This window comes from Pongo pygmaeus, chromosome 3 (assembly GCF_028885625.2).
Source record: "Pongo pygmaeus isolate AG05252 chromosome 3, NHGRI_mPonPyg2-v2.0_pri, whole genome shotgun sequence".
Lineage (NCBI taxonomy): Eukaryota > Metazoa > Chordata > Mammalia > Primates > Hominidae > Pongo > Pongo pygmaeus.
In genome coordinates, this window is record NC_072376.2 from 3,115,956 (window position 1) to 3,141,705 (window position 25,750).

The 25,750-nt window shown below is 41.9% G+C and overlaps 1 protein-coding gene and 1 non-coding gene across 3 annotated transcripts in view; one reads left to right on the top strand and one right to left on the bottom strand.

The window, feature by feature from the left end:
* Positions 1-25,750, top strand: part of HTT (huntingtin) — a 165,542-nt gene that overhangs the window by 953 nt on the left and 138,839 nt on the right. The window contains exons 2-3 of one of the 2 annotated variants that reach the window (XM_054486641.2): positions 12,895-12,978; positions 23,573-23,693. In XM_054486641.2, the coding sequence (XP_054342616.1) occupies positions 12,895-12,978; positions 23,573-23,693 (205 nt within the window). Of the gene's footprint in view, positions 1-12,894; positions 12,979-23,572; positions 23,694-25,750 lie in introns of those variants that run through there. The other variant, XM_063664445.1, reaches the window with a different exon arrangement.
* LOC129035942 (U7 small nuclear RNA) lies at positions 2,966-3,027 on the bottom strand. The gene has a single exon (XR_008502422.1). It is a non-coding gene; the product is annotated as a U7 small nuclear RNA (small nuclear RNA).

Below are 25,750 nucleotides of genomic sequence, written 5' to 3' on the forward strand. Positions count from 1 at the left end.
GCCACTTCCCTCTTCTAGTCTGAGAGGGAAGAGGGCTAGGGGCGCGGGACACCTCTAGAGGAGGCGGTGTTTGGAGCTGGAGAGATGTGGGGGCAGTGGATGACATAATGCTTTTAGGACGCCTCGGCGGGAGTGGCTGGGGGGGCGGGGAGTGAGGGCGCGTCCAATGGGAGATTTCTTTTCCAAGTGGCACTTAAAACAGCTTGAGATTTGAGGCTCTTCCTACATTCTCAGGACATTTCATTTAGTTCATGATCACGGTGATAGTAACACGATTTTAAGCACTACCTAAGAGACCTGCTCATCTAAGCGCAAGTTGGTCTGCAGGCATTTGAATGAGTTGTGGTTGCCAAGTAAGTGGTGAACTTACGTGGTGATTAATAAAATTATCTTAAATATTAGGAACAGTTGATTGAAGTTTTTTGCCTATTTGTGTTGGGAATAAAACCAGCACGTTGCTGATGGGGAGGTTAATTGCCGAGGGATGAATGAGGTGTACATTTTACCAGTATTGCAGTCAGGCTTGCCAGAATATGGGGGATCTGCAAACTCCATGGGCATCTCAGATGTGCCAGTGAAAGGGTTTCTGTTTGCTTCATTGCTGACAGCTTGTTACTTTTTGGAAGCTAGGGGTCTCTGTTGCTTGTTCTTGGGGAGAATTTTTGAAACAGAAAAAGAGAGACCATTAAAACATCTAGCGGAACCCCAGGACTTTCCCTGGAAGTCTGTGTGTCGAGTGTTCAGGAGGAGTTGGGAAGTACTCTGCTGCAGTTCAGGTCTTTCTCTTACCTCTCAGTATTCTATTTCCGATCTGGATGTGTACCAGATGGCATTTGATAAGAATATCTCTATTAAGACTGATTAATTTTTAGTAATATTTCTTGTTCTTTGTTTCTGTTATGATACTTCTCTCGTCTTCAGAGTTTAATTAGAAAATGATTTGGAGAGCAGTGTTAGCTTATTTGTTGGAATAAAATTTAGGAATAAATTCTTCTAAAGGATGGAAAAACTTAGGATATTTGGAGAAATTTTTAAACAATTTGGCTTATCTCTTCAGTTAGTAATTTCTCATCCTTTCAGAAATTTACTGTAGTGCCTTTCTAGGAGGTAGGTGTCATAGAAATTCACACATTGCATGTTATCTTGTGTAAACACTAAACAGGGCTCTTGATGGGAAGGAAGACCTTTCTGTTGGGCTGCTTCAGACACTTGATCATTCTAAAAATAAGCCTTCTCTTTCTTATGCTGATTTGACAGAACCTGCATTTGCTTATCTTCAAAATATGGGTATCAAGGAATTTCCTTTGCTGCCTTGACAAAGGAGATAGATTTTGTTTCATTACTTTAAGGTAATATATGATTACCTTATTTAAAAAATTTAATCAGGCCTGGCAAGGTGGCTCACACCTTTAATCCGAGCACTTCGGGAGGCCTAGGTGGACGAATCACCGGAGGTCAGGAGTTTGAGACCAGCCTGGCTAACATGGTGAAACCCTGTCTCTACTAAAAATACAAAAATTAGCTGGTCATGGTGGCGCGTGCCTGTAATCCCAGCTACCTGGGAGGCTGAGGCAGGAAAAATCACCTGAACCCGGGAGGCAGAGGCTGCAGTGGACTGAGATCATGTCACTGCACTCCAGCCTGGATGACAGAGCGAGACTCCATCTCAAAAAAAAATTTTTTTAATCTATTATTTTTGCATAAGTAATACATTGACATGACACAAATTCCATAATTACAAAAGAGCACTAATTAAAATATCTTCCTTCCACCCCTTTCCTCTGAGTACCTAACTTTGTCCCCAAGAACAAGCACTATTACAGTTCCTCATGTATCCTGCCAGATATAATCTGTGCATATTGTAAGATAGATTTAAAATGCTATAAAAACAAAAGTAGTTTAGAATAATACTTTTTTTTTTTTTTGAGACATAGTCTCGCATTGTCGCCCAGGCTGGAGTGCAGTGGTGCAATCTCGGCTCACTGCAGTCTCCACCTCCCAGGTTCAAAGGATTCTTCTGCCTCAGCCTTCTGAGTAGCTGGGATTACAGGCGTCCACCACCATGTCCAGCTAATTTTTGTATTTTTGGTAGAGATGGGGTTTCACCATGTTGGCCAGGCTGGTCTTGAACTCCTGACCTCGTGATCTGTCCACCTTGGCCTCCCACAGTGCTGGGACTACAGGTGTGAGCCACCATGCCTGGCTGGAATAATAACTTTTAAAGGTTCTTAGCATGCTCTGAAATCAACTGCATTAGGTTTATTTATAGTTATTTTAAATAAAATGCATATTTGTCATATTTCTATGTATTTCGCTGTTGAGAAAGGAGGTATTCACTAATTTTGAGTAACAAACACTGCTCACAAAGTTTGGATTTTGGCAGTTCTGTTCACGTGCTTCAGCCAAAAAATCCTCTTCTCAAAGTAAGATTGACTAAAGCAATTTAGAAAGTATCTGTTCTGTTTTTATGGCTCTTGCTCTTTTATGTGGAACTGTGGTGTCACGCCATGCATGGGCCTCAGTTTAAGTATGAGTGTATGTGCTCTGCTCAGCATACAGGATGCAGGAGTTCCTTATGGGGCTGGCTGCAGGCTCAGCAAATCTAGCATGCTTGGGAGGGTCCTCAGTAATTAGGAGGCAATTGATACTTGCTTCTGGCACTTTCTTATTCTCCTTCAGATTCCTATCTGGTGTTTCCCTGACTTTATTAATTCATCAGTAAATATTTACTAAACATGTACTATGTGCCTGGCACTGCTCTAGGTGGAGGGCTCAGCCGTGAGCAGACAAAGCTCTGCCCTCGTGAAGCTTTCATTCTAATGAAGGACATAGACAGTAAACAAGATAGATAAGTAAAATATACAGTATGTTAATAAGTGGAGGAACTTCAAAGCAGGGAAGGGGATAGGGAAATGTCAGGGTTAATCAAGTGTTAACTTATTTTTATTTTTTAAAAAAATTGTTAAGGGGCTTTCCAGCAAAACCCAGAAAGCCTGCTAGACAAATTCCAGAAGAGCTGTAGCACTAAGTGTTGACATTTTTATTTTATTTTATTTTATTTTATTTTATTTTATTTTGTTTTTTGAGACAGTCTTGCTCTGTCAGCCAGGCTGGAGTGCACTGGTGTGATCTTGGCTCACTGCAACCTCTGCCTCTCGGGTTCAAGCGATTCTCATGCCTCAGCCTCCCGATTAGCTGGGATTATAGACATGCACTGCCACGCCTGGGTAATTGTTTTTTTCCCCCCGAGACGGAATCTTGCTCTGTCGCCCAGGCTGGAGTGCAGTGGCGCGATCTCGGCTCACTGCAAGCTCCGCCTCCCAGGTTCACGCCATTCTCCTGCCTCAGCCTCCCAAGTAGCTGGGACTACAGGCGCCTGCCACCACACCCAGCTAATTTTTTATATTTTTAGTAGAGACGGGGTTTCACCGTGTTAGCCAAGATGATCTCCATCTCCTTACCTCGTGATCCGCCCGCCTCGGCCTCCCAAAGTGCTAGGATTACAGGAGTGGGCCACCAAGCCTGGCCTGTAATTTTTTTTTTTTTTTGAGACGGAGTCTCACTCTGTTGCTAGGCTGGACTGCATGCAGTGGCGTCATCTCGGCACACTGCAACCGCCGCCTCCCAGGTTCAAGCAATTCTCCTGCCTCAGCTTCCCGAGTAGCTGGGACTACAGGTGCGTGCCACCACGCTCGGCTCATTTTTGTCTTTTTAGTAGAAACGGGGTTTCACCATGTTGGCCAAGATGATCTCGATCTCTTGACCTAGTGATCCGCCTGCCTCGGCCTCCCAAAGTGCTGGGATTACAGGCGTGAGCCATCGCGCCCGGCCACCCCTGGTTAATTTTTGTATTTTTAGTAGAGACGGGGTTTTGCCACGATGGGCAGGCTGGTCTCAAACTCCCAGCCTCATGTGATCTGCCTGCCTTGGCCTCCCAAAGTGCTAGGATTACAGGCATGAGCCACCATGCCTGGCCAGTGTTGATATTTTAAATACGATGTTTAGGGAAGGTCCACTGAGATGACAGCTTTTTTTTTTTTTTTTTTTGGGTGGGGGGGCAGGGTCTTGCTCTTTAACCCAGGCTGGAATGCAGTATCACTATCGTAGCTCACTTCAGCCTTGAACTCCTGGGCTCCAGTGATCCTCCCACCTGACCTCACAACGTGTTGGGACTATAGGTGTGAGCCACCACACCTGGCCAGAGGATGGCTTTTGAGTAAAGACCTCAAGCGAGTTGAGAGTCTAGTGTAAGGGTGTATGAAGTAGGGGTACTCCAGATGGGGGAACAGGTCCAAAATCTTCCTGTTTCAGGAATAGCAAGGATGTCATTTTAGTTGGGTGAATTGAGTGAGGGGGACATTTGTAGTAAGAGGTAAGGTCCAAGAGGTCAAGGGAATGCCATATCAGACCAATACTACTTGCCTTGTAGACGGAATAAAGATATTGGCATTTATGTGACTGAGATGGGATGTCACTGGAGGATTAGAGGAGTAGCATGATCTGAATTTCATTCTTAAGTGAACTCTGGCTGACAACAGAGTGAAGGGGAACACGGGCAAAAGCAGAAACCAGTTAGGAAGCCACTGCTGTGCTCAGATAAGCATGGTGGGTTCTGTCAGGGTACTGGCTGTCGGCTGTGGGCAGTGTGAGGAATGACTGACTGGATTTTGAATGCAGAACCAACTGCACTTGTTGAACTCTGCTAAGTATAACAATTTAGCAGTAGCTGGCGTTATCAGGTTTGTATTCAGCTGCAAGTAACAGAAAATCCTGCTGCAATAGCTTAAACTGGTAACAAGCAAGAGCTTATCAGAAGACAAAAATAAGTCTGTTTGGGGAAATTCAACAATAAGTTAAGGAACCCAGGCTCTTTCTTTTTTTTTTTTTTTGAAACGGAGTTTAGCTCTTGTCACCCGGGCTGGAGTGCAATGATATGATCTCAGCTCACTAAAACCTCCGCCTCCTGGGTTCAAGTGATTCTTCTGCCTCAGCCTCCCAAGTAACTGGGATTACAGGTGTACACCACCATGCCCAGCTAATTTTTGTGTTTTTAGTAGAGATGGGGTTTTGCCATGTTGGCCAGGCTGGTCTCGAACTTCTGACCTCAGGTGATCCACTCGCCTCAGCCTCCCAAAGTGCTGGGATTACAGGTGTGAGCCACTGCACCCGTTCAGAACCCAGGCTCTTTCTTACACTTAGCTTGCAAACCCTTGTTCTCATTTTTTCCCTTTGTATTTTTATTGTTGAATTGTAATAGTTCTTTATATATTCTGGATACTGGATTCTTATCAGATAGATGATTTGTAAAAACTTTCTCCCTTCCTTTGGATTGTCTTTTTACTTTCTTGATAGTGTCTTTTGAAGTGTAAAAGTTTTTAATTTTGATGAAGTCGAGTTTATCTATTTTGTCTTTGGTTGCTGTGCTTCAAGTGTCATATCTAAGAAATCATTGTCTAATCCAAAGTCAAAAAGGTTTACTCCTATGTTTTCTTCTAAGAATTTTAGAGTTTTACATTTAAGTCCGATCCATTTTGAGTTAATTTTTATATATGGTTCAGGTGGAAGTCCAACTTTATTCTTTTCCATGTGGTTATTCAGTTGTCCCAGCACTGTTTGTTGAAGAGACTGTTCTTTCCCCATGGAATTATCTTAGTACCCTTGTTGAAAATTAATTGTCCTTAATTGTATAGATTTATTTCTAGACTGTCAGTTCTACCTATTGGTCTTTATGTCGATCCTGTGCCAGTACCATACAGTCTTGATTACTGAAGTTTGTGTCACAATTTAAATTCATGAAATGTGAGTTCTCCAACTTTGTTCCTTTTCAAGATTGATTTGGCCATGCTGGGTCCCTTGCATTTCCGTACGAATTGTAGGATCAGCTTGTCAGTTTCGACAAAGAAGCCAAGTAGGATTCTGAGAGGGATTGTGTTGAATCTGTAGATCAACTTGGGGAGTATTAGCATCTTAACAATATTGTCTTCCACCTATGAACATGGGCAAGCTTTGTGTAAATGGTCAGATTGTAAGTATTTCGGGCTGTGTGGGCACAATGTCTGTGTCACAGCTACTCAGCTCTGCCATTGTAGCATGAAAGTAGCCATAAGCAATATGTATGAGTGTTTGTGTTCCAATAGAATTTTATTAATGACAAGGAAATTTGAATTTCATATAATTTTCACCTGTCATGAAATAGTATTTGATTTTTTTGGTCAACCATTTAAAAATGTAAAAACATTTCTTAGCTTGTGAATTGGCCAAAAATATGCAGGTTATAGTTTTCCCACTCCTAGGTTAAAATATGATAGGACCACGTTTGGAAAGCATTTCTTTTTTTTTTTTTTTTTTGAGACGGAGTTTCACTCTTGTTGCCCAGGCTGGAGTGCAGTGGTGCGATCTCGGCTCACTGCAACCTCTGCCTCCCAGGTTCAAGACATTTTCCTTCACGGCCTCCCGAGTAGCTGGGATTACAGGCGTGCGCCACCACACCCAGCCAATTTTGTATTTTTAGTAGAGACGGGGTTTCTCCGTGTTGGTCAGGCTGGTCTTGAACTCCCGACCTCAGGTGATCCACCTGCCTCGGCCTCCCAAAGTGCTGGGATTACAGGCGTGAGCCACCATGCCCTGCCGGAAAGCATTTCTTTTTCGGCTGTTTTTGTTTTTTTTTTAAAACTAGTTTTGAAAATTATAAAAGTTACACATATACATTATAAAAATATCTTCAAGCAGCACAGATGAAAAGCAAAGCCCTTCTTGCAAGTCTGTCATCTTTGTCTAACTTCCTAAGAACAAAAGTATTTCTTGTGTCTTCTTCCCAGATTTTAATATGCATATACAAGCATTTAAATGTGTCATTTTTTGTTTGCTTGACTGAGATCACATTACATATGTATTTTTTTACTTAACAGTATGTCATAGATATTGTTCCATAGCAGTACCTGTAATTCTTATTAATTGCTATGTAATATTGTAGAATTCCTTTTTAAAAGAGGACTTTTGGAGATGTAAAGGCAAGGGTCTCACATTTTTCTGGCTGTAGAATGTGCTGGTGACATATTCTCTCTACCTTGAGAGGTCCCCATCCCCGTCACCTCCATTTCCTGTAAATAAGTCAACCACTTGGTAAACTACCTTTGAATGGATCCACACTCAAAACATTTAGTCTTATTCAGACAACAAGGAGGAAAAATAAAATACCTTATAAAGCACTGTTTAATATTATATTAAATTGGATCAATTTGGGTGCTAGAATGTATGTTAGAGACATGATATGTCCATAGGTCCTTGCTTTCACAGTGAGGTCTCAGGGACAGTAGTTTGGTATCATTTGGGATCTCATAAGCAGACTCTTCTTTGCTTGACCTAACAAATCAGAGTCTGTGTTTTAACAGGTTCAGTGAGTGACTTACATGCATATTGGAGTTTGGGAAGCTCCACTGTAGGGGCTTAGACCTTACCTTTGTTGTTGCTAATAACAATGCAAGCATTTGGGAGGAAGACCTGTGTTGCTCATATGTGTCCAGGTGTAGCTGAGGTGGCCTTTCTTATCTGCTGTAGGGCTGTTGAGCATTTGTGTAGCTTTGATGAGTGGGCTGAGGTGAGCCTGCGGAGAGCTCCCAGCCATTGGTAGTGGGACTCGCTTAGATGAACTAGAAGGACCCTTTCACCTGAGCACCCACTATGGAGAAAAACAACCGAATGAGGGGAGAGGCAATGTGCAATTTTATTTAGGGCACGAAGGAGAGCTGTGGTTAGAAGGTGACATTTGAGTGGAAAGGAGGCAAGCCATGTGTATAGCGGGAAAAGAGAGGTCCAGGCAGAGTTAACAGAAGGCAGAAATGCTTTCCATGTTTGAGAACTAGGAAGGAGGCCAGTGGCTGAAGTAAGATGAAGGGCAGAAATAGGGGATGAGGCTGCGAGAGATGAGAGGTTAGAGACGACGGTCTTGTGCACCAAGATAAGCTTGTGTAGTCAAAACAAGTAGTTTAATTGATGTTTTTAAAAGATCACTTGGGCTGGGCACAGAGGTTCATGCCTGTAATACCAGTACTTTGAGATGCCGTGGTGGGAGGATTGCCTGAGGCCAGGCGATCAGCATAGCCAACATAGCAGCACCTATAAGGTCTCTACAAAAAACTTTAAAAAATTAGCTGGGCATAGTGGTGTGTGCCTGTAGTCCCAGCTACTCAGGAGGCTGAGGAGGCTGGAGGATTGCTTGAGTCCAGGAGTTTGAGGCTGCAGTGAGCTATGATTATGCCACTGCACTACAACCTGGGCAAGAGAGTGAGACTTTTTCTCTAAATATATATGTGTATATATATATTTAGATGAAAAGATCCCTTTGACAACACCACATGCTGGTGAGGATTTAGAAAAACTAGGTCACTTATTGCTGGTAGGAATATAATATAGTACGGCCACTCTGGAAAACACTTTGGCAGTTTGTCATAAAACTGAACGTACAATTAGTATACAGCCCAGCAGCAACTGCAATCCTGGGCATTAATCCTAGAGAAATGAAACCTTAATGTTCACATAAAAACCTATACTCAAGTATGCATAGCAGCTTTACCCATAATATCTAAGAACTGGAATCAGCTCAGATGTCCTTCAACAGGTGAATGGTTAAACTACTCAGTAGTAAAAAGGAATGATCTACTGGTAGCATGCAATAGTTTAGGTGAAGTTATGCTAATGAAAAAAGCCAATCCCAAAAGGTTATACATGTTGTATGATTCCATGTATATAACGTTTTTTTTTGCAATGACACGGTTTTAGGGATGGAGAATAGATTAGTGGTTGCCTGGGGTTAGAGATGGGGTAGTAGAGTAGGTTAGGGGTGGCAGAGGGGAGAAAAGAGAGGGAGGTGAGTGTGGTTATGAAAGGACAACACAGGGGGATACTTGTAATGGAAATACTTTGTCTTTTTTTTTTTTTTTTTCTGGAGACAGAGTCCTGCTCTGTTGCCCAGGCTGGAGTGCAGTGGCATGATCTTTTCTCACTGCAACCTCTGCCTCCTGGGTTCAAGTGATACTTGTGTCTCAATCTCCCGAGTAGCTGGGACTACAGGTGCACACCACCATGCTTGGCTAATTTTTTTTTTTTTTTTTTTTTTTTTTTGAGACAGAGTCTCACTCTGTTGCCCAGGCTGGAGTGCAGTGGCGCGATCTTGGCTCACTGCAACCTCTGCCTCTGGGGTTCAAGCGATTCTTCTGCCTCAGCCTCCTGAGTAGCTGGGACTACAGGTGCTTGCCACCACACCTGGCTAATTTTTGTATTTTTAGTAGAGACGGGGTTTCTTCATGTTGGCCAGGATGGTCTCGATCTCCTGACCTTGTGATCTGCCTGCCTTGGCCTCCCGAAGTGCTGGGATTACAGGAATTTTTGTGTTTTTCGTAGAGACGGGGTTTAACTATGTTGGCCAGGCTGGTTTCGAACTCCTGAGCTCCTGTGATCTGCCCGCCTCAGCCTCCCAAAGTGTTGGGATTATAGGCATTGAGCCATTGCACTCGGCCAAGGAAAGAGGTGCTTTGTCTTGACTTTGGTGGTGTATAGAAATTGTATAGAACTAGGGCCGGGCGCAGTAGCTCACGCCTGTAATCCTAGCACTTTGGGAGGCCGAGGTGGGTAGATTACGAAGTCAGGAGATCGAGACCATCCTGGCTAACGTGGTGAAACCCCGTCTCTACTAAAAATACAAAAAATTAGCCAGGCGTGGTGGCGGGCACCTGTAGTCCCAGCTACTTGGGAGGCTGAGGCAGAAGAATGGCATGAACCCGGGAGACAGAGCTTGCAGTGAGCCAAGATCGCCTCACTGCAGTCCAACCTGGGCGACAGAGCGAGACTCTGTCTCAAAAAAAAAAAAAAAAAGAAATTGTATAAGAACTAAATATACAGATAAAACATACAGATAAAATATACAGATAAAACAGAGCAAAGATAAAACACAAATGAGCAAAAATAAAACTTGAAAATCTAAGTAAGATCACTGGATTTTACCAGCGTCAATATTCTGGTTGTGATAGTGTACTATATTAAATAGTTTTGCAAAATGTTACCATTGGGGAAAACTGGGTAAAGGGCACACTGGGTCTCTGTTATTTCTCACAACTGCATGTGAATCAATAATTATCTTAATAAAAACTTCAATTAAAAAAAGTCTGTCCTGGTCCAGTTGGGAGGCTACTGAAGTAATCAAAGCTAGACATGCTGGTGTCTTGTGACTAGTAGCAGTGGTGATGGTAAGTGGTCAGATTCTGGATCTCTTGGAGGAAGATCTGACAGGATTTGCAGATTCTTTTAAAAAAATGAGATTAGCCGGGCGCGGTGGCTCACGCTTGGGAGGCCGAGGAGGGTGGATCATGAAGTCAGGAGTTCGAGACCAGCCTGACCAACACGGTGAAATGCCATCTCTACTAAAAATACAAAAATTAGCCGGGCATGGTGGTGCACACCTGTAATCTCAGCTACTCGGGAGGCTGAGGCAGGAAAATCGCTTGAACCCAGGAGGCGGAGGTTGCAGTGAGCCGAGATCGCACCACTGCACTCCAGCCTGGGCAACAGAGTGAGATTCCATCTCAAAAAAAAACAAAAACAAAAAAGAGCTTATAATTCACATACTATAAAATTCACAATTTTTAGAATTAGTTCTTTGATAATTTATAAAATGTGATCATAGAACGCTGTGGTGGGCCGGGCGTGGTGGCTCACACCTGTAATCCCAGCACTTTGGGAGGCCGAGATGGGCAGATCACAAGGTCAGGAGATTGAGATCATCCCAGCTAACACGGTGAAACCCTGTCTCTACTAAAAAATACAAAAAAATTAGCTGGGCGTAGTGGCGGGCGCCTGTAGTCCCAGCTACTCGGGAGGCTGAAGCAGGAGAATGGTGTGAACCCGGGAGGTGGAGCTGGCAGTGAGCCGAGATCGCGCCACTGCACTCCAGCATGGGCGACTGAGTAAGACTCCATCTCAAAAAAAATAAAAAATAAAAAATAAATAGAATGCTGTAGTGTCCTTGAGTTTACATGCCCCTCCTTACGCTTGTGTGCCTGTGCAGATTGCTTGATTACACAATTAGAGGAGGCTGGCTGAGGTTTGCTTTAATTTTTTTTTTTTTTTTTGAGACAGTCTCGCTCTGTTCCCCAGGCTAGAGTGCAGTGGCGCAATCTTGGTGCACTGCAACCTCTGCCTCCTGGGTTCAAGCAATTCTTCTGCCTCAGCCTCCCGAGTAGCTGGGATTACAGGTGCCCGCCACCACGCCCAGCTATTTTTTGTATGTTTAGTAGAGACAGGGTTTCACCATGTTGGCCAGGCTGGTCTCGAACTCCTGACCTCAGATGATCTGCTGCCCCAGCCTCCCAAAGTGCTGGGATTACAGGCGTGAGCCACACCTGGCCGTTTGTTTTAATTTTGAAGTTGAAGTTAAAGTGACTACATTTACCAAAAGTGATTGAAAAGCCAGGACTGTTCTTACCCTGTTTTTCCAGTTCTTGCTCAGAGCAAGGTGGTTTCTTTTTCACTTAATCACCATACTTACTTTTCATGTAGAGCAAGTCAGTTTGAGTTGTCAGTTCATCATCTAACTAAATTCCATGGGGGAAGGAATTTTAGTGTCTTAAACTTCCAAGTTTGCTTATTGGACAAAATGAGATAGCAAGGCAGTGTTTTTAAGTTAGATTTTTTATTTCTTTGGTAATATAATTTTCTCAAAAACTTAATAGTCTTTTAGTTTGTTTTTAGTTGGTCCTATGTTTTGGATCACCCCTTTCTACTTTATTTTGATAGTGCCAACTGTGAAGACATGTGAAGCCATAGGTTAGGGTGGGAAGGAGGTGCCTTTAGGCTGATCATCTTCTCCAGGCTGTTTATCTCCTTTTGCTTGGCTGAGAAGTCTTAACAGGAGGCTTATTCCCAGCTATTTGGGGACATAGAAGCGGTCAGCCATTGCTTATATTTTACTGAGGTCTGTGTGATGTGTGACTGCAGTCAGTTAACGATTTTGAGAATTGAAGGCAGCCTGGTATGTAGAGTAGGTATTAGACTGTGTTTATTTGAATTGAATTTCCCATGTCTTGTAATCTATGCCATCATCTTCTATACTGCTGAGAAAGAAAAAAAGTTTCTAATCAAACTATACCACTGGTTGTAAGATGCAGTTTGGCTTTAGTGATACTAACACATGATTCAAACGTGAAATTGATTGAGTATTGGTGAAATACAGAGGAGATTTAAAGCCAGAAGACCTGGTTTAAATGCTGGCCATATGACTTCATATCTGTGTGATCTTGGGCACGTCATGGCTGGCACTTCAATTTCTTCTCTCTGTAATGGGGGAAGTGAGGCCAGTCATGGTGGCTCATACCTATAATCCCAGCGCTTTGGGAGGCCAAGATGGGAAGATCGCTTGAGGCCAGGAGTTTGAGCAATTGGGCAACATAGTGAGGCCCCGTCTCTACAAAGTATTTTGAAAAAGTTAGCCAGGCCCAGTAGTGCAAGCCTGTGGTCTGCGCCATTCAGGAGGCTGAGATGGAAGGATCCTTTCAGCCTAGGAGTTTAAGCCTAAAGTGAGCCATGATTGTGCTATCGTACTCCAGCCTGGGCAGCAGAGCAAGATCCTGACTCTAAAAAAAAGTAAAATAAAGTAAAATGGGGGAAATGAACTGCTTTAGTAACATCATCTGTTTTTTCTGTGAGCAGTGTAGCTTGAAAGCCATTGGTGAACTCATGCCTGTGCTTTCCTGTCCAGATCCCCATCCTGCCCCCAACATGGAGTATAACCGTTTATTTATAGTAGTCGAGAAACACTCATTAAATGAATGAATGAGGTGTAGAAGTAAGTGGAGTGGGTAATTCAACACATATTCATTTCCTTCTTCTTTTTTTTATTTTTAGAAAGAAAGAACTTTCCGCTACCAAGAAAGACCGTGTGAATCATTGTCTGACGATATGTGAAAACATAGTGGTACAGTCTGTCAGGTAATTGCACTTTGAACTGTCTAGAGAAAATAAGAACTTTGTATGTTTTCAGTCTTAATGGGCTAGAATATTCTTTGTGTCGCAGTTATTTTAAATGGATTCAGAAATCCATTTAAGATGAAGAAGGACCCTTTTCCCATATTTCTGGCTATATACAAGGATATCCAGACACTGAAATGAATAACGTTCCCTTTTTGTAATCTTTTATGCAAAAATTAAAACCGTTATGGAATTGAACAACATGTTTATGTTGAGTTAACACCCTTAGCAACTATAGTTATTTTAAAACCATCTATGGTTTGATATTTTTGCATTTGTTGCAATAGTAGGAACAGCACAAGACAGTTCAGTTTGTCTCTCTCATTTGCTTTTTTTTGGCAGTTTGCTGTCCTGTTGTACCTCTGCTCCTAGCAGTGGCTGGAGCCCACTCCTCTGTGCTTTGGGATTAGTGGGGATCGTAGGGCATTGACTGTAGGTCAGCTTTCCTTGCTTGATCTTTCTCACTGGGGTGAACTAGCAGCACCTTCTTTTGTAGCTGCTTTGCTTTTGACTGTCTTTCTGACCGTTGTTCCTGGTAGCTGTAGATGGGAAATATATTTAGACCTGTTTCCGATGGCTCAGTAGGAGACATATTCACCGATGAATTCTGAATTCTGTTACCCACATGGGCATGCGTGAAGTAGTTGCCTTGCCTTACTTTCCCTTGGAATAAATAATTCCTGTTATTCTCCTGGTAGAAGCTAGAAAAAGCCTTCATAGTCAGTCAGAAAAAAATTTTTAGACAAATAATCTTGATTTTAGTACTGACAAAAATGTGTGGTGATTCTTTTTTTTAATTTTTTTTTGAGACAGAGTTTCACTCTTGTTGCCCAGGCTGGAGTGCAATGGCGTGATCTCGGCTCACTGCAACCTCCGCCTCCTGGGTTCAAGTGATTCTCCTGCCTCAGCCTCCCGAGTAGCTGGAGTTACAGGCATGTGCCACCACACCCAGCTGATTTTGTATTTTTAGTAGAGACGGGGTTTCTCCATGTTGGTCAGGCTGATCTCGAACTCCCAACCTTAGGTGATCTGCCCGCCTCAGCCTCCCAAAATGCTGGGATTACAGGCGTGAGCCCAGGGCGCCCGGTGATTCATTTGTTTTTTTAAAAAATTTCCTCTTGGCCATTGCTTTTCACTCTTTTTTTTTTTTTTTTTTTTGAGACGGAGTCATGCTCTGTCACCCAGGCTGGAGTGCAGTGGCACGATCTTGGCTCGCTGCAAGCTCCGCCTCCCGGGTTCACGCCATTCTCCTGCCTCAGCCTGGTGAGTAGCTGGGACGACAGGCGTCTGCCACCACACCCGGCTAATTTTTTGTCTTTTTTAATAGAGACGGGGTTTCACCGTGGTCTCGATCTCCTGACCTCGTGATCCGCTCGACTCGGCCTCCCAAAGTGCTGGGAATACAGGTGTGAGCCGCCGCGCCCGGCCCACTCTTTTCTTTTTATTGTGGTAAAATGCATATAACATTTACTGTCTTAACCATTTTTAGGGGTACAGTTCGGTATATATATTCGTAATGTTGTACAGCCATCACTGCCATCTACTTCATAAGTTTTTCGTCTCTCAAGACTGAACATCTGTCTTCATTAAACTCCCTATCATCCATTCTTTCCTGTAGTCCCCTTCTACTTTCTGTCTGTATGACTGTAACTGCTCTGGAGACCTCATGTAAGTGGAATCCTACAGGATTTGTGTTTTTTTTTTTTGGTGATCTGCTTATTTTTCATGCCTTTGTGCATTTGTATCATATACTTTCGAAGTGATTTCATAAAACCGTTTCATTTTAGGTTAACTCATTTCTATTGTTTGTGAAATACTGTGTATAATTCTGTTCTGTTTCTGTCTAATTTGTGGAAATGTGGGAAGAAAATGAAATAACAAATGAGCATATGTCCTGAAAATAAAAATATAAAAATTCTAAGTTAGCGTGCTATTGTAGAATACAACACTACGATAAAAGTAGGGAAAAAAAAAAAGGTTTGAATTCTATCTCTGCTGCCTGTGTAAGCTGGGTGACTTTAGATAAGCTTTAACGTGTTTGAGCCTTACTGGCTCAATTTTGAAATGTAATCCCTAGTTACACAGTTCTTGTGGGATCAGATGGTACATGTGAAACACTGTGAAAAAGCAACTGCATAGATATGTTCATTAGCCACCTGAGCGGGAAGTGTATCCCATTGTGATGCCTATCATCCAAAGCTATATGTTATCTTTACTTTTTTTGTTTTTTTGAGACAGAGTCTTGCTCTGTTGCCCAGGCTAGAGTGCAGTGGCGCAATCTCGGCTCACTGCAAGCTCCACCTCCCGGGTTCACGCCATTCTCCTGCCCCAGCCTCCCAAGTAGCTACAGGCACCCGCCACCACGCCTGGCTAAATTTTTGTATTTTTAGTAGAGATGGGGTTTCACCGTGTTAGCCAGGATGGTCTCGATCTCCTGACCTCGTGATCCGCCCGCCTCGGCCTCCCAAAGTGCTGGGATTACAGGTGTGAGCCACTGCACCTGGCAATCTTTACTTTTTTTGTGAAATGACTTTAAATACTTGGCAAACATTTGGTCATTGTTCATCTGATCTCCACCATCCAGGTCTCAGAGAACATAATTTCTCTCTGAAAGCTTATTGACCCAGGAAACAAGATCTCTTCCAATTTCAGTGCCTAGGCTTTATTCTTGTCATTTTATCTTTTGAGAACTTTCAAATGGAATTCATGGAATGTTGGCTTATATTCACATATTAGTAAAGTATGTTGAGACATCTTAAGATTGATTTGTGGTTCTATTTGCCATATTAAATCAAAATAATAGCTGTTAATGGTTTTCACATTAGTCTGTCTCTTGTTTTTATGGAGTAATGCTGAGAGTTCATTATGCTTCTACAGAAGAGCATGTTAAAAAGAGTTTTTGGAGTCAGAGAGGTTATCCTTGGTTTCAGAGGATACACCCTATACTTTTTAGGGATTTCAGAGTATATAGCCGAAGGTGATATTTTATATAAATATGTTTTATGGAAACTTATTGATCATTGCTGTTTCCTGTTAACTCTCCTAAAATATAATTAAACCTTTGGAACTTTTTTATACCTTTTGTGCTAACTAATTTTTGTCTCCAATGAGGTTATATAAATGGCAGCTTCTGAGGTTTTCAATGTAGGAAGTCATTTAAAACTTCATGTATATTGTGAAAATGTAGTCTGCTTTAAGCTCTCTAAAGTGGTCTAAGTTACTGATTCCTAGGTATGGATGAGCATCAAAATCATCTGGAAAATTAGTTAAAAATACAGTAATGAAGGTACCTCACTGTCCTTTTTCCCAAACACACTTCTGCATTCTGTTTGAGTAGGTAGGGCCTACACATTTTTCACAAGTATCCTCTTGGGAATACCCAGGAATGCTCACTTGAGCAACCTCTTACTAATATATACCTTGATAAGGTGGCTAGGTAAAAATAAATATACAAAAATCCATAGATCTCCCATATATTAGCATAAATCAGCTAGAAAATATAACGTTTAAAGATCTAGTTCACAGTAGCACCAATATATCGAACTCTAAGGAATCGATAAGAAATATGCAAAAACTTTATAAAAACTTCTGTTAATGTTTCTGAAAGATATAGGTGACCACTTTCTAGATAGGAAGATTTTATATCACTAAGTTGAATTTTCTCTAAATTAACACAGAAATTTAAAATAATCTTGATCAAAATTCTAGTAGAGGTATTTTTGAACTTGTTCACTGCAAGAATAAATACATAATTGCAAAGAATATCTCAAAATCATCACTAGGCCCGGTGTGGTGGCCCATGTCTGTAATCCCAGCACTTTGGGAGGCCGAGGTAGGTGGATCACCTGAGGTCAGGAGTTTGAGACCAGCCGGACCAATGCGGTGAAACCCTGTCTCTACTAAAAATACAGAAATTAGCTGGGTGTGGTGGTGCATGCCTGTAGTCCCAGCTACTTGGGAGGCTGAGGCAGGAGAATCGCTTGAACCCAGGAGGTGGAGGTTGCAGTGAGCCTAGATTGCACCACTGCATTCCAGCCTGGGTGACAAGAGCAAAATTCTGTCTCAAGAAAAAAGAGAAAAAAGAAAAAGAAATCAACACCAATATGGTGAGACTTAATGTATGTGACATTAAAATAGCGATTGGATGTTAAAACAGGTATAGAACAGAAGGAAGAGTGTATGTGTGTATCTGTATGAATTTGTGATGGGTGTAACATATTTGTGTTAGTAGGGAAATGAGGGAAATGATACATTTCTCTGACTTTGGGAGAACATTATATCTCTACCTCATATTGCAAACAAACATAAAGTTCAGATTAATTACCTAAATGTGAAAAAATGAAATAATTTCTTCAAAAAATGTAATCTTAGTTTGAGGAAGGCTAGCATTATAAAGGAAAAAACTGTTTTGACTGGAATATAGTTCAATATGTCAAAATCCACCTTCAACAAAATTGAAAGTAAATTGAACTTGGGGAAAGTATTGACAGCATATAGATCAAAGGTTACTAGCCTGTGTGAAGAGCAGTTATAAATATCATTAAGAAAAAGACTGTCGACCCATCAGCACCTTGTTCTCCGACTCTCAGCCCCCAGAACTGTGATGAGTAAGTGCTTGTTGTTTAAACCACCCAGTCTATATGTGGTATTTTGTTATAGAAACTCAAGCTGATTAGGACACTAGTAATCAGTAGACTGAAACTAAAACAAAAATAAGAACCTTTTTTACCTGTCAAATTGGCAAACATTAAGAATATTCAGATTTTTGTCAGAGGTGATACAACCTTCTAAGAAGGCAATTTGGGAAAATATAAAGCTTTAGATTTTTATATGTCTGACCTAGCAGTTTTACCTCTAGGGCGCTTACCCCTAGGAAAGTGTGTAATGATATTGGTGCAGTGCTCTTCATCCCATTAGAAAATTAAAAATAACCTTAATGGCCTACCACTAAAAGGGGATTGAAAATTTAAGATATATTTATTTATGTATTTATTGAGATGGAGTCTTGTACTGTCTGCCTGGGCCGGAGTGCAATGGTGCGATCTCGGCTCACTGCAACCTCTGCCTGCCGGGTTCATGCGATTCTCTTGCCTCAGCCTCCCGAGTAGCTGCAATTACAGGCTCACACCACCACACCCGGCTAATTTTTTGTATTTTTAGTAGAGATGGGGTTTCACTGTGTTGGCCAGACTGGTCTCGAACTCCTGAACTCATGATCCGCCGCCCCCCCCCCCCCCCCGCCTCCCAGTGTTGGGATTACAGGTGTGAGCCACTGCACCTGGCCAGGTGCAGGTATTTATACAAGAGAATGTTCGTTAACATTCATAGATATTTATATTTTGTTTACTTTTTATTAAAAAAATTTTTTTTTATAGACAGGATCTTACTCTGTCACCCAGGCAGGATGCAGTTGCACAATCACAGCCCACTGCAGCCTGAACTCCTGGGCTCAAGCGATCCTTGAGCCTCAGCCTTTTGAGTACCTGGGGGACTTTAGGCAGTGCTACTATACCTGGCTAATTTTTAAATGTTTTATAGATGAGATCTTGCTGTGTTGCCCAGGCTGGTCTAGAATTCCTGGGCCCAAGTGATCCTCCCACCTTGGCCTCCCGAAGCGCTGAGATTACAGGCATGAGCCACCGCTTCTGACCAATAGATATTTATATTTGTGACTGGAAAATATATTAACAATGTGTTAAAAAATTCAGTTAAAAAATAATGAAAGATTTTTGCTTCTGGCTAAGATAGAATAATAAGGACAGCATTTATCTTGTCTTGAAATAGTTGAAAATGGATGAAATATACGTAACAGTGGTTTTCAAGTTATTGGGCATCGGGCAAAGAAGAATAGTTATCCCAGGAAAATTAATGTGGAGAGCCCTACAATTTCCTTACATTACTGCCTGGCCATGGCAAGGGGAAAATCTGAGAGGAAGCTGAGGCTGAGCCAGTGATTTGCTGGGTGGAGGAGGCAGAGCTGAGCGTCCAGAGATGCAAGGTGGCGAGAGCCCATACGGAAGAATACCAGGGAAGAGAGCTGCAGAGGAAGCTCCGGAGAACTGCACACTACCCTCTCAGTACCCTCTCGTGTGTAGCTGAGTATTGATGAGCACATGCTTGTGAGGAAATGACCCAGGGCTGGAGGTAGAACCACCTGAAAGGATTAGAAGGAACAATTGCTGAAACTCACACAGGGCCAGGAAGAATTTCTAATCACACCAGTCGGAGTGGAAAACCTCAGCTCTCACAGAGCAGGTAGGGTACTCAGAAGGGTTTGCCCGCCTAGCCCCAGACTAAGTTTCGCTACTCTGACCCCGCCTAATATTAAAAAGAGATTAATTAAATTGTTCGCAACAAAAATAATATATTTCAGTGTTTATAACACGTAGAAGTGAATTGTATGACAATAGCATAAAGGCTGGAAGAGCAGAAATTGACATGTATTTGCACTGGGCAGAATAATGCTCCCCTCTTTCCCCAAAACGTATCAAGTCCTAATCCCTGGAACCTGTAAGTATTACTTTATAAGGAAAATTGTTCTATGATGTGATTAAATTCAGGATCTTGAGATGAAGGGCTATCTTGGATGATCTGGGTAGGCACTAAATGCAATCACATATATATAAAAAGGAGGCAGAGGGAGATTTTACACACAGAGAGAAAGCCATGTGAAGATGGAACAGAAAGATTTGAAGGTGCTGGCCTTGAAAATTGGAGTAATGAAGCTATAAGCCAAGGAATGTAGCAGCCACCAAAGCTGGAAGAGGCACGGAGCAGTTCTCCTTTAGAGCCTACTCCAGAGGGAATGTGGTGCTGCCAATTCCTTAATTTCAGCTTAGTGATACTAATTTTGGACTCTGGCCTCTAAAACTGTGAAAGAAAAAAATGTTTGTTTGTTTGTTTCTTTTAAGCCACATAGTTTCTGGTAATTTGTTACAGCAGCTGCAGGAAACTAATTTATGCTGCATGTGAAATAGTGTAATATCATTAAGGTAGATTGTGATGAAGATACATAGTATAAACAATTAAGCAACAACTAAAAGCACAACAAGGAATTATAGCTAATGAACCGAAAAAGGAGATTAGAATAATAAAAATGGTGAATCCCAAAGAAGCCAGAAATAGGGGAAGAGGCAAATAAAGGAAAGAAAGAGCTTGATGGTAGATTTAAACCTAGCTATGTCAAAAAGGACATTACATGTAAAAGGCAGAGATTTTTCAGATTGAATGGAAAAGTAAGACTTGGTATATGCTGCTGCCTGCAAGAAACACATTCTAAATATAAAGGCAAAAATAGCCTACAAGTAACAGAACGGAAAGAAGTTCACTGTGCTCACAAGAATTAGATGCAAGCTAGACTGGTTCTGTTAATATCAGACAAAGTGGATTTCAAAGCAAAGGCTATTGCCCAGGATGAGATGGTCATTTCATAATGATGAAGGGAATTCGTTCATCAGCCTGGCATAACAAGCTGAAATGTTTATGCACCTGACTACAGAGCTAAAATACACGAAGCAAAGCCTGGCAGAACTACAAGTAGAAACAGACAAATCCACAGTGATAGAGATTTCAGTAGCCGCTCTCAATGATTTGTAGAACACGTAGCCATAATATCTGGATCTAGAACACTTGACCAACACTGTCCCCTATGCAACCTGATTGGCATTTACAGGACACTCCACCCGGCACCAGCAGAAGAGACCCTCTCTCAAGTGCTCACAGAATGTCTGCCAAGATAGAGCAGGTGCTGGGCCATAAGACAAGTCTCTGAATTAAAAGCATTCAGATTATTCAGAGTACGTTCTCTGACCTCAGTATCATTAAGCTGGAATATATTATAGGAAGATAACCTGGAAAAGCCTCAGATATGTGGAAAAACTCATTTCCACATGGCCCATGGGTCAGAAGTGAAGTCAAAAGGGAAATTTGAAAGTCTTTTGGATTGACTGATATAAAAACAATAGATTTCTAAACTTGTGGGGTGCTGTTACAGCATAGTAAAGGGAAATTTCTAGCATTAAATGCCTGTTTTAGGAAAGAAAGATTTCAAATCAATGACCTCAGCTTCTACCTTTGGAAACTTGAAAATGACAAGCAAATGGAATCCAGAGTTACCAGAAGGGCCAGGTACGGTGGCTCATGCCTGCAGTTCTGCCACTTTGGGAGGCCGAGGCAGGCGGATTGTTTGAGACTGGCAGTTCAAGACCAGTCTGGGCAGCATAGGGAGACCCCATATCTACAAAAAACACAAAAAAATTAGCCAGGTGTGGTGGCATGTGCCTGTAGTCCCAGCTAACGAGGAGTCTAAGGTGGGAGGATTGCTCGAGCCTGGGAGGTTGAGGCTGCAGTGAACTGTGATTGTGCCACTGCGCTCCATCCTGGGCAACAGAATGAGACCCTATCTCAAAAACAAAAACAGTTACTAGAAGAATGGACATCATAAAGATAAGAGCAGAAGTCAGTAAAATAGAAAACAAAAATACATAGGAAATCAATAAAACCAAAAGCTAGTTCATCAAGAACATCAATAAATTGGTAAGGCCGATAGGAAAAAAGGTGAAGTCACAAATTATCAATATCAGGAATGAGGGAGATGACAGTAGTATAGATTATATAGATACTAAAAGGACTATATGAGGCAGGCGCGGTAGCTCATGCCTATAATCCCAGCACTTTGGGAGGCTGAGGTGGACAGATCACCTGAGGTCAGGAGTTTGGGACCAGCCTGGCCAACATGGTGAAACTCTGTCTCTACTATAAATACAAAAATTAGTTGGTCGTGGTGCTGTGTACCTGTAATCCCAGCTACTCGGGAGGCTGAGGCAGGAGAATTGCTTGAACCTGGGAGGCAGAGGTTGCAGTGAGCCGAGATTGTGCCATTGCACTCCAACCTGGGTGACAGAGCGAGACTCTGTCTCAAAATAAATAAATAAATAAAAAGGACTATATGGTAATATTATGAACAACTTTATGCCAATAAATTTGACAACTTATAGATGAAATGGATGAGTTCCTTGAAAGACACACAAACTATTAAAGCTCTCTCAAGAAGAAATAGATAAGCTGATTAGCCCTATATCTATTTTATTAAATTTAAATGTAAAAATCAATATTTAGTTACTGGAAAACTTTTAAGTATGGTTGGAAATGGTATATGAACTTTTTCAACTGAACTTTATGAAGTCTAATCACAGGTAAAGGTTTTCTGATGAAAATTTAGTGTCTGAATTGAGATATGCTGTAAAAAATGTTATATATCTTAATTATTTCTTCACATTAATTACATGTTGAAATAATACTTTGGTTGTATTGGGTTAAATTAAATGAAAATCTTTCCTGTTTTCTTTTTACTTTTGATGTGTCAGCTAGGAAATATAAAAGTGTAGCTCACATTCTGTTTCTGTTGACAGTACTGCTTTGGTGCACAGTGTTTGAATGATCTATCATTTCAAAGACCTTTCCTCAGTTCGTTATTCATGGCTGTCTGTATTCCACATAGATAAGGTCTGAAATACTGCTAAGTGGCATGTTTTGTTTTATGGTTTTATAAGTTTGTTGATCATTACTGATGTGGACCTTTGGTGCCTCTTAGGCTCATGGCTATCTTCCAACCATTGTTTGCAATTTTTACCTAGAGATAAAGAGAAAGAGAGATTTGGTTTCAGAGTAGTTAGATTGAGATCATGAAAGAGCAATCTCATTTTGATGCTTCAAAAATAGCACATCCCCTGTATTACTGGGGTTTGCTATTCTTGGGATTACTTCAAGAACATCCTTGTGTTACTAGTTTGGATGCTTCTGAATGCTGTGAAGTCAGTTTCACGTTACATGGCTCATCAGTTTAGCTCTCTCTTGGCTTTGTTTAGACAGTTGGATCATGATGGCCTAAACAGCTTCTTTCAATTAAACATTTAAAAATAGTTTACAAATAGTAAACAAACTCCAGTTTTTGTGACTCTTTGTCTTACACAACAGAAACACAATCTGACCATGATCATCTGGCATCTTAGGGTGAAATATGGTTATACTTTGGCTCATACTGAAAGCAAGATTAAAAAGGGGCAGGAAAGATAGACTGCTGAACTGATTTTCAAGGTTCCAAGAATATTGTAGGTTAAGAGTAAAAGTAAACTTTTGGCAGAAAGCAGTGGGTTGTCTAGGATTGAAGTATCTGAAGTTTTTAAACAAAAATTTAAAAAGAAAAATGAGAATTGCCTTACAAGTACAGTCTCTTCTTTTTTAAAAAGTAAACTTTATTTTGAAATAGTTTTAGATTTATAGAAAAAAATTAGATAGGGTAGGAAGTTTTCATATACCCTACATCCAGTTACCGCAGTTATTATCATCCTAATTTAGTGTGAGACATTTTCATGTTTAATGAATCAATATTGATATGCTATTAACTAAAGTCTAGACTTTATTCAGATTTTCTTAATTTCTATGTAATGTCCTTTTTCTGTTCCAGAATTCCATGCAGGACACCGGATACCTCATTACATTTCATTGTCATGTCACCTTAGGCTCCTCTTGACGGTTTCTCTTCTTTTTTGCTTAGAAATTCTCCAGAATTTCAGAAACTTCTGGGCATCGCTATGGAACTTTTTCTGCTGTGCAGTGATGACGCAGAGTCAGATGTCAGGATGGTGGCTGACGAATGCCTCAACAAAGTTATCAAAGTAAGAACTGTGTGGATGATGTTCTCCTCAGAGCTGTCATTGTTGTAGGCTAAGAGAAGAAGCGATCGTTGAGTGTTCTTCTGTTTTGAGTCCCTGAGGATGTCTGCACTTTTTTCCTTTCTGTTGTATGGTTTGGAGGTGCTCTATCGTATGGTTTGGAGGTGCTCTATTGTATGGTTTGGAGGTGCTCTGTTGTATGGTTTGGAGGTGCTCTTGTATGGTTTGGAGGTGCTCTGTTGTATGGTCTGGAGGTGCTCTTGTATGGTCTGGAGGTGCTCTGTTGTATAGTTTGGAGGTGCTCTGTTGTATGGTTTGGAGGTGCTCTTGTATGGTTTGGAGGTGCTCTGTTGTATGGTTTGGAGGTGCTCTATTGTATGGTTTGGAGGTGCTCTTGTATGGTCTGGAGGTGCTCTATTGTATGGTTTGGAGGTGCTCTGTTGTGTGGTTTGGAGGTGCTCTATTGTATGGTTTGGAGGTGCTCTTGTATGGTTTGGAGGTGCTCTATTGTATGGTCTGGAGGTGCTCTGTTGTATGGTCTGGAGGTGCTCTGTTGTATGGTCTGGAGGTGCTCTGTTGTATGGTCTGGAGGTGCTCTGTTGTATGGTCTGGAGGTGCTCTATTGTATGGTCTGGAGGTGCTCTGTTGTATGGTCTGGAGGTGCTCTTGTATGGTTTGGAGGTGCTCTGTTGTATGGTCTGGAGGTGCTCTTGTATGGTTTGGAGGTGCTCTGTTGTATGGTTTGGAGGTGCTCTGTTGTATGGTTTGGAGGTGCTCTATTGTATGGTTTGGAGTTGCTCTTGTATGGTATGGAGGTTCTCTGCTGTATGGTTTGGAGGTGCTCTATTGTATGGTTTGGAGGTGCTCTATTGTATGGTTTGGAGGTGCTCTGTTGTATGGTTTGGAGGTGCTCTTGTATGGTCTGGAGGTGCTCTGTTGTATGGCCTGGAGGTGCTCTTGTATGGTCTGGAGGTGCTCTGTTGTATGGTTTGGAGGTGCTCTGTTGTATGGTTTGGAGGTGCTCTTGTATGGTTTGGAGGTACTCTATTGTATGGTTTGGAGGTGCTCTGTTGTATGGTTTGGAGGTGCTCTGTTGTATGGCTTGGAGGTGCTCTGGTGTATGGTTTGGAGGTGCTCTGGTGTCTGCCTCCATTGCTCGCCACACCTGCTTGGTCAGAAGGAGCTGTGTTGACAGTTGTGCCTGCACGGTGCCTAGGTCAATGAAGGGAACCGATGGTAGCCACTGGATGCTCCTGGGAAAATGTCACTACAGGCACCAGAGAAGCCAGAGAGCTATGCCCAAATTTCTATGAGTCTCAGTTTTCTTAACTATAAAATGGGATCAAAGTTTTTGTGGCATGTGTATGAGTGTGTGTCTGTGTATGTGTGAGGATTAAATGCACTAATTGCCACTACTGGATCCTCAAAGTGGTAAGAAGTGTTCTTATTAATAATGACATCCTTACACTTTTACCCAGCAAGATTGATGGGTGTGGCACTGCTTCTCTTTTTCCATCACATGGATTCCATGGTATCCTTTTGCCCAGGGAATCTTTGCTTTGTGGCTAGCACTTTGTTGTTTGGCTAATCATGCTTTCTGTGGTCAGGACGCTGGCTTCTCTGGAGCCATGGGATTCTAGCTCCCTCTCTTGTCCTTAGAGTGGTCACTGTCTTCTCTCTCCGCTTGCAATTCCTGCTTTGTTCGCATCTCACTTATGCAGTGACTTATATCAGTTTCACCTTGTTCTCCGTGCCTGCTGATCATTGGCACCACTTGCCTGTGGATGGCATCCCATAGCGTATTTAGGGCCTGCTTCCAGTTAAGCTTGTTTCTCCACAGGCCTAAATATTCTTGCTTGCTTCTTTTATTCTCACTGGCAGGACCAGGGCGGTCTTTTTTTGGATGAGACAGGGTCTTGCTCAGTCACCCAGGCTGGAATGCAGTGGCTGATCACGGCTTACTGCAGCCTTGAGCTACTGGGCTCAAGCTATCCTCCTGGCTTGGCCCCTTGAGTAGCTGGGACTATAGGCATGTACCACCATGCCCAGCTAATTTTTAA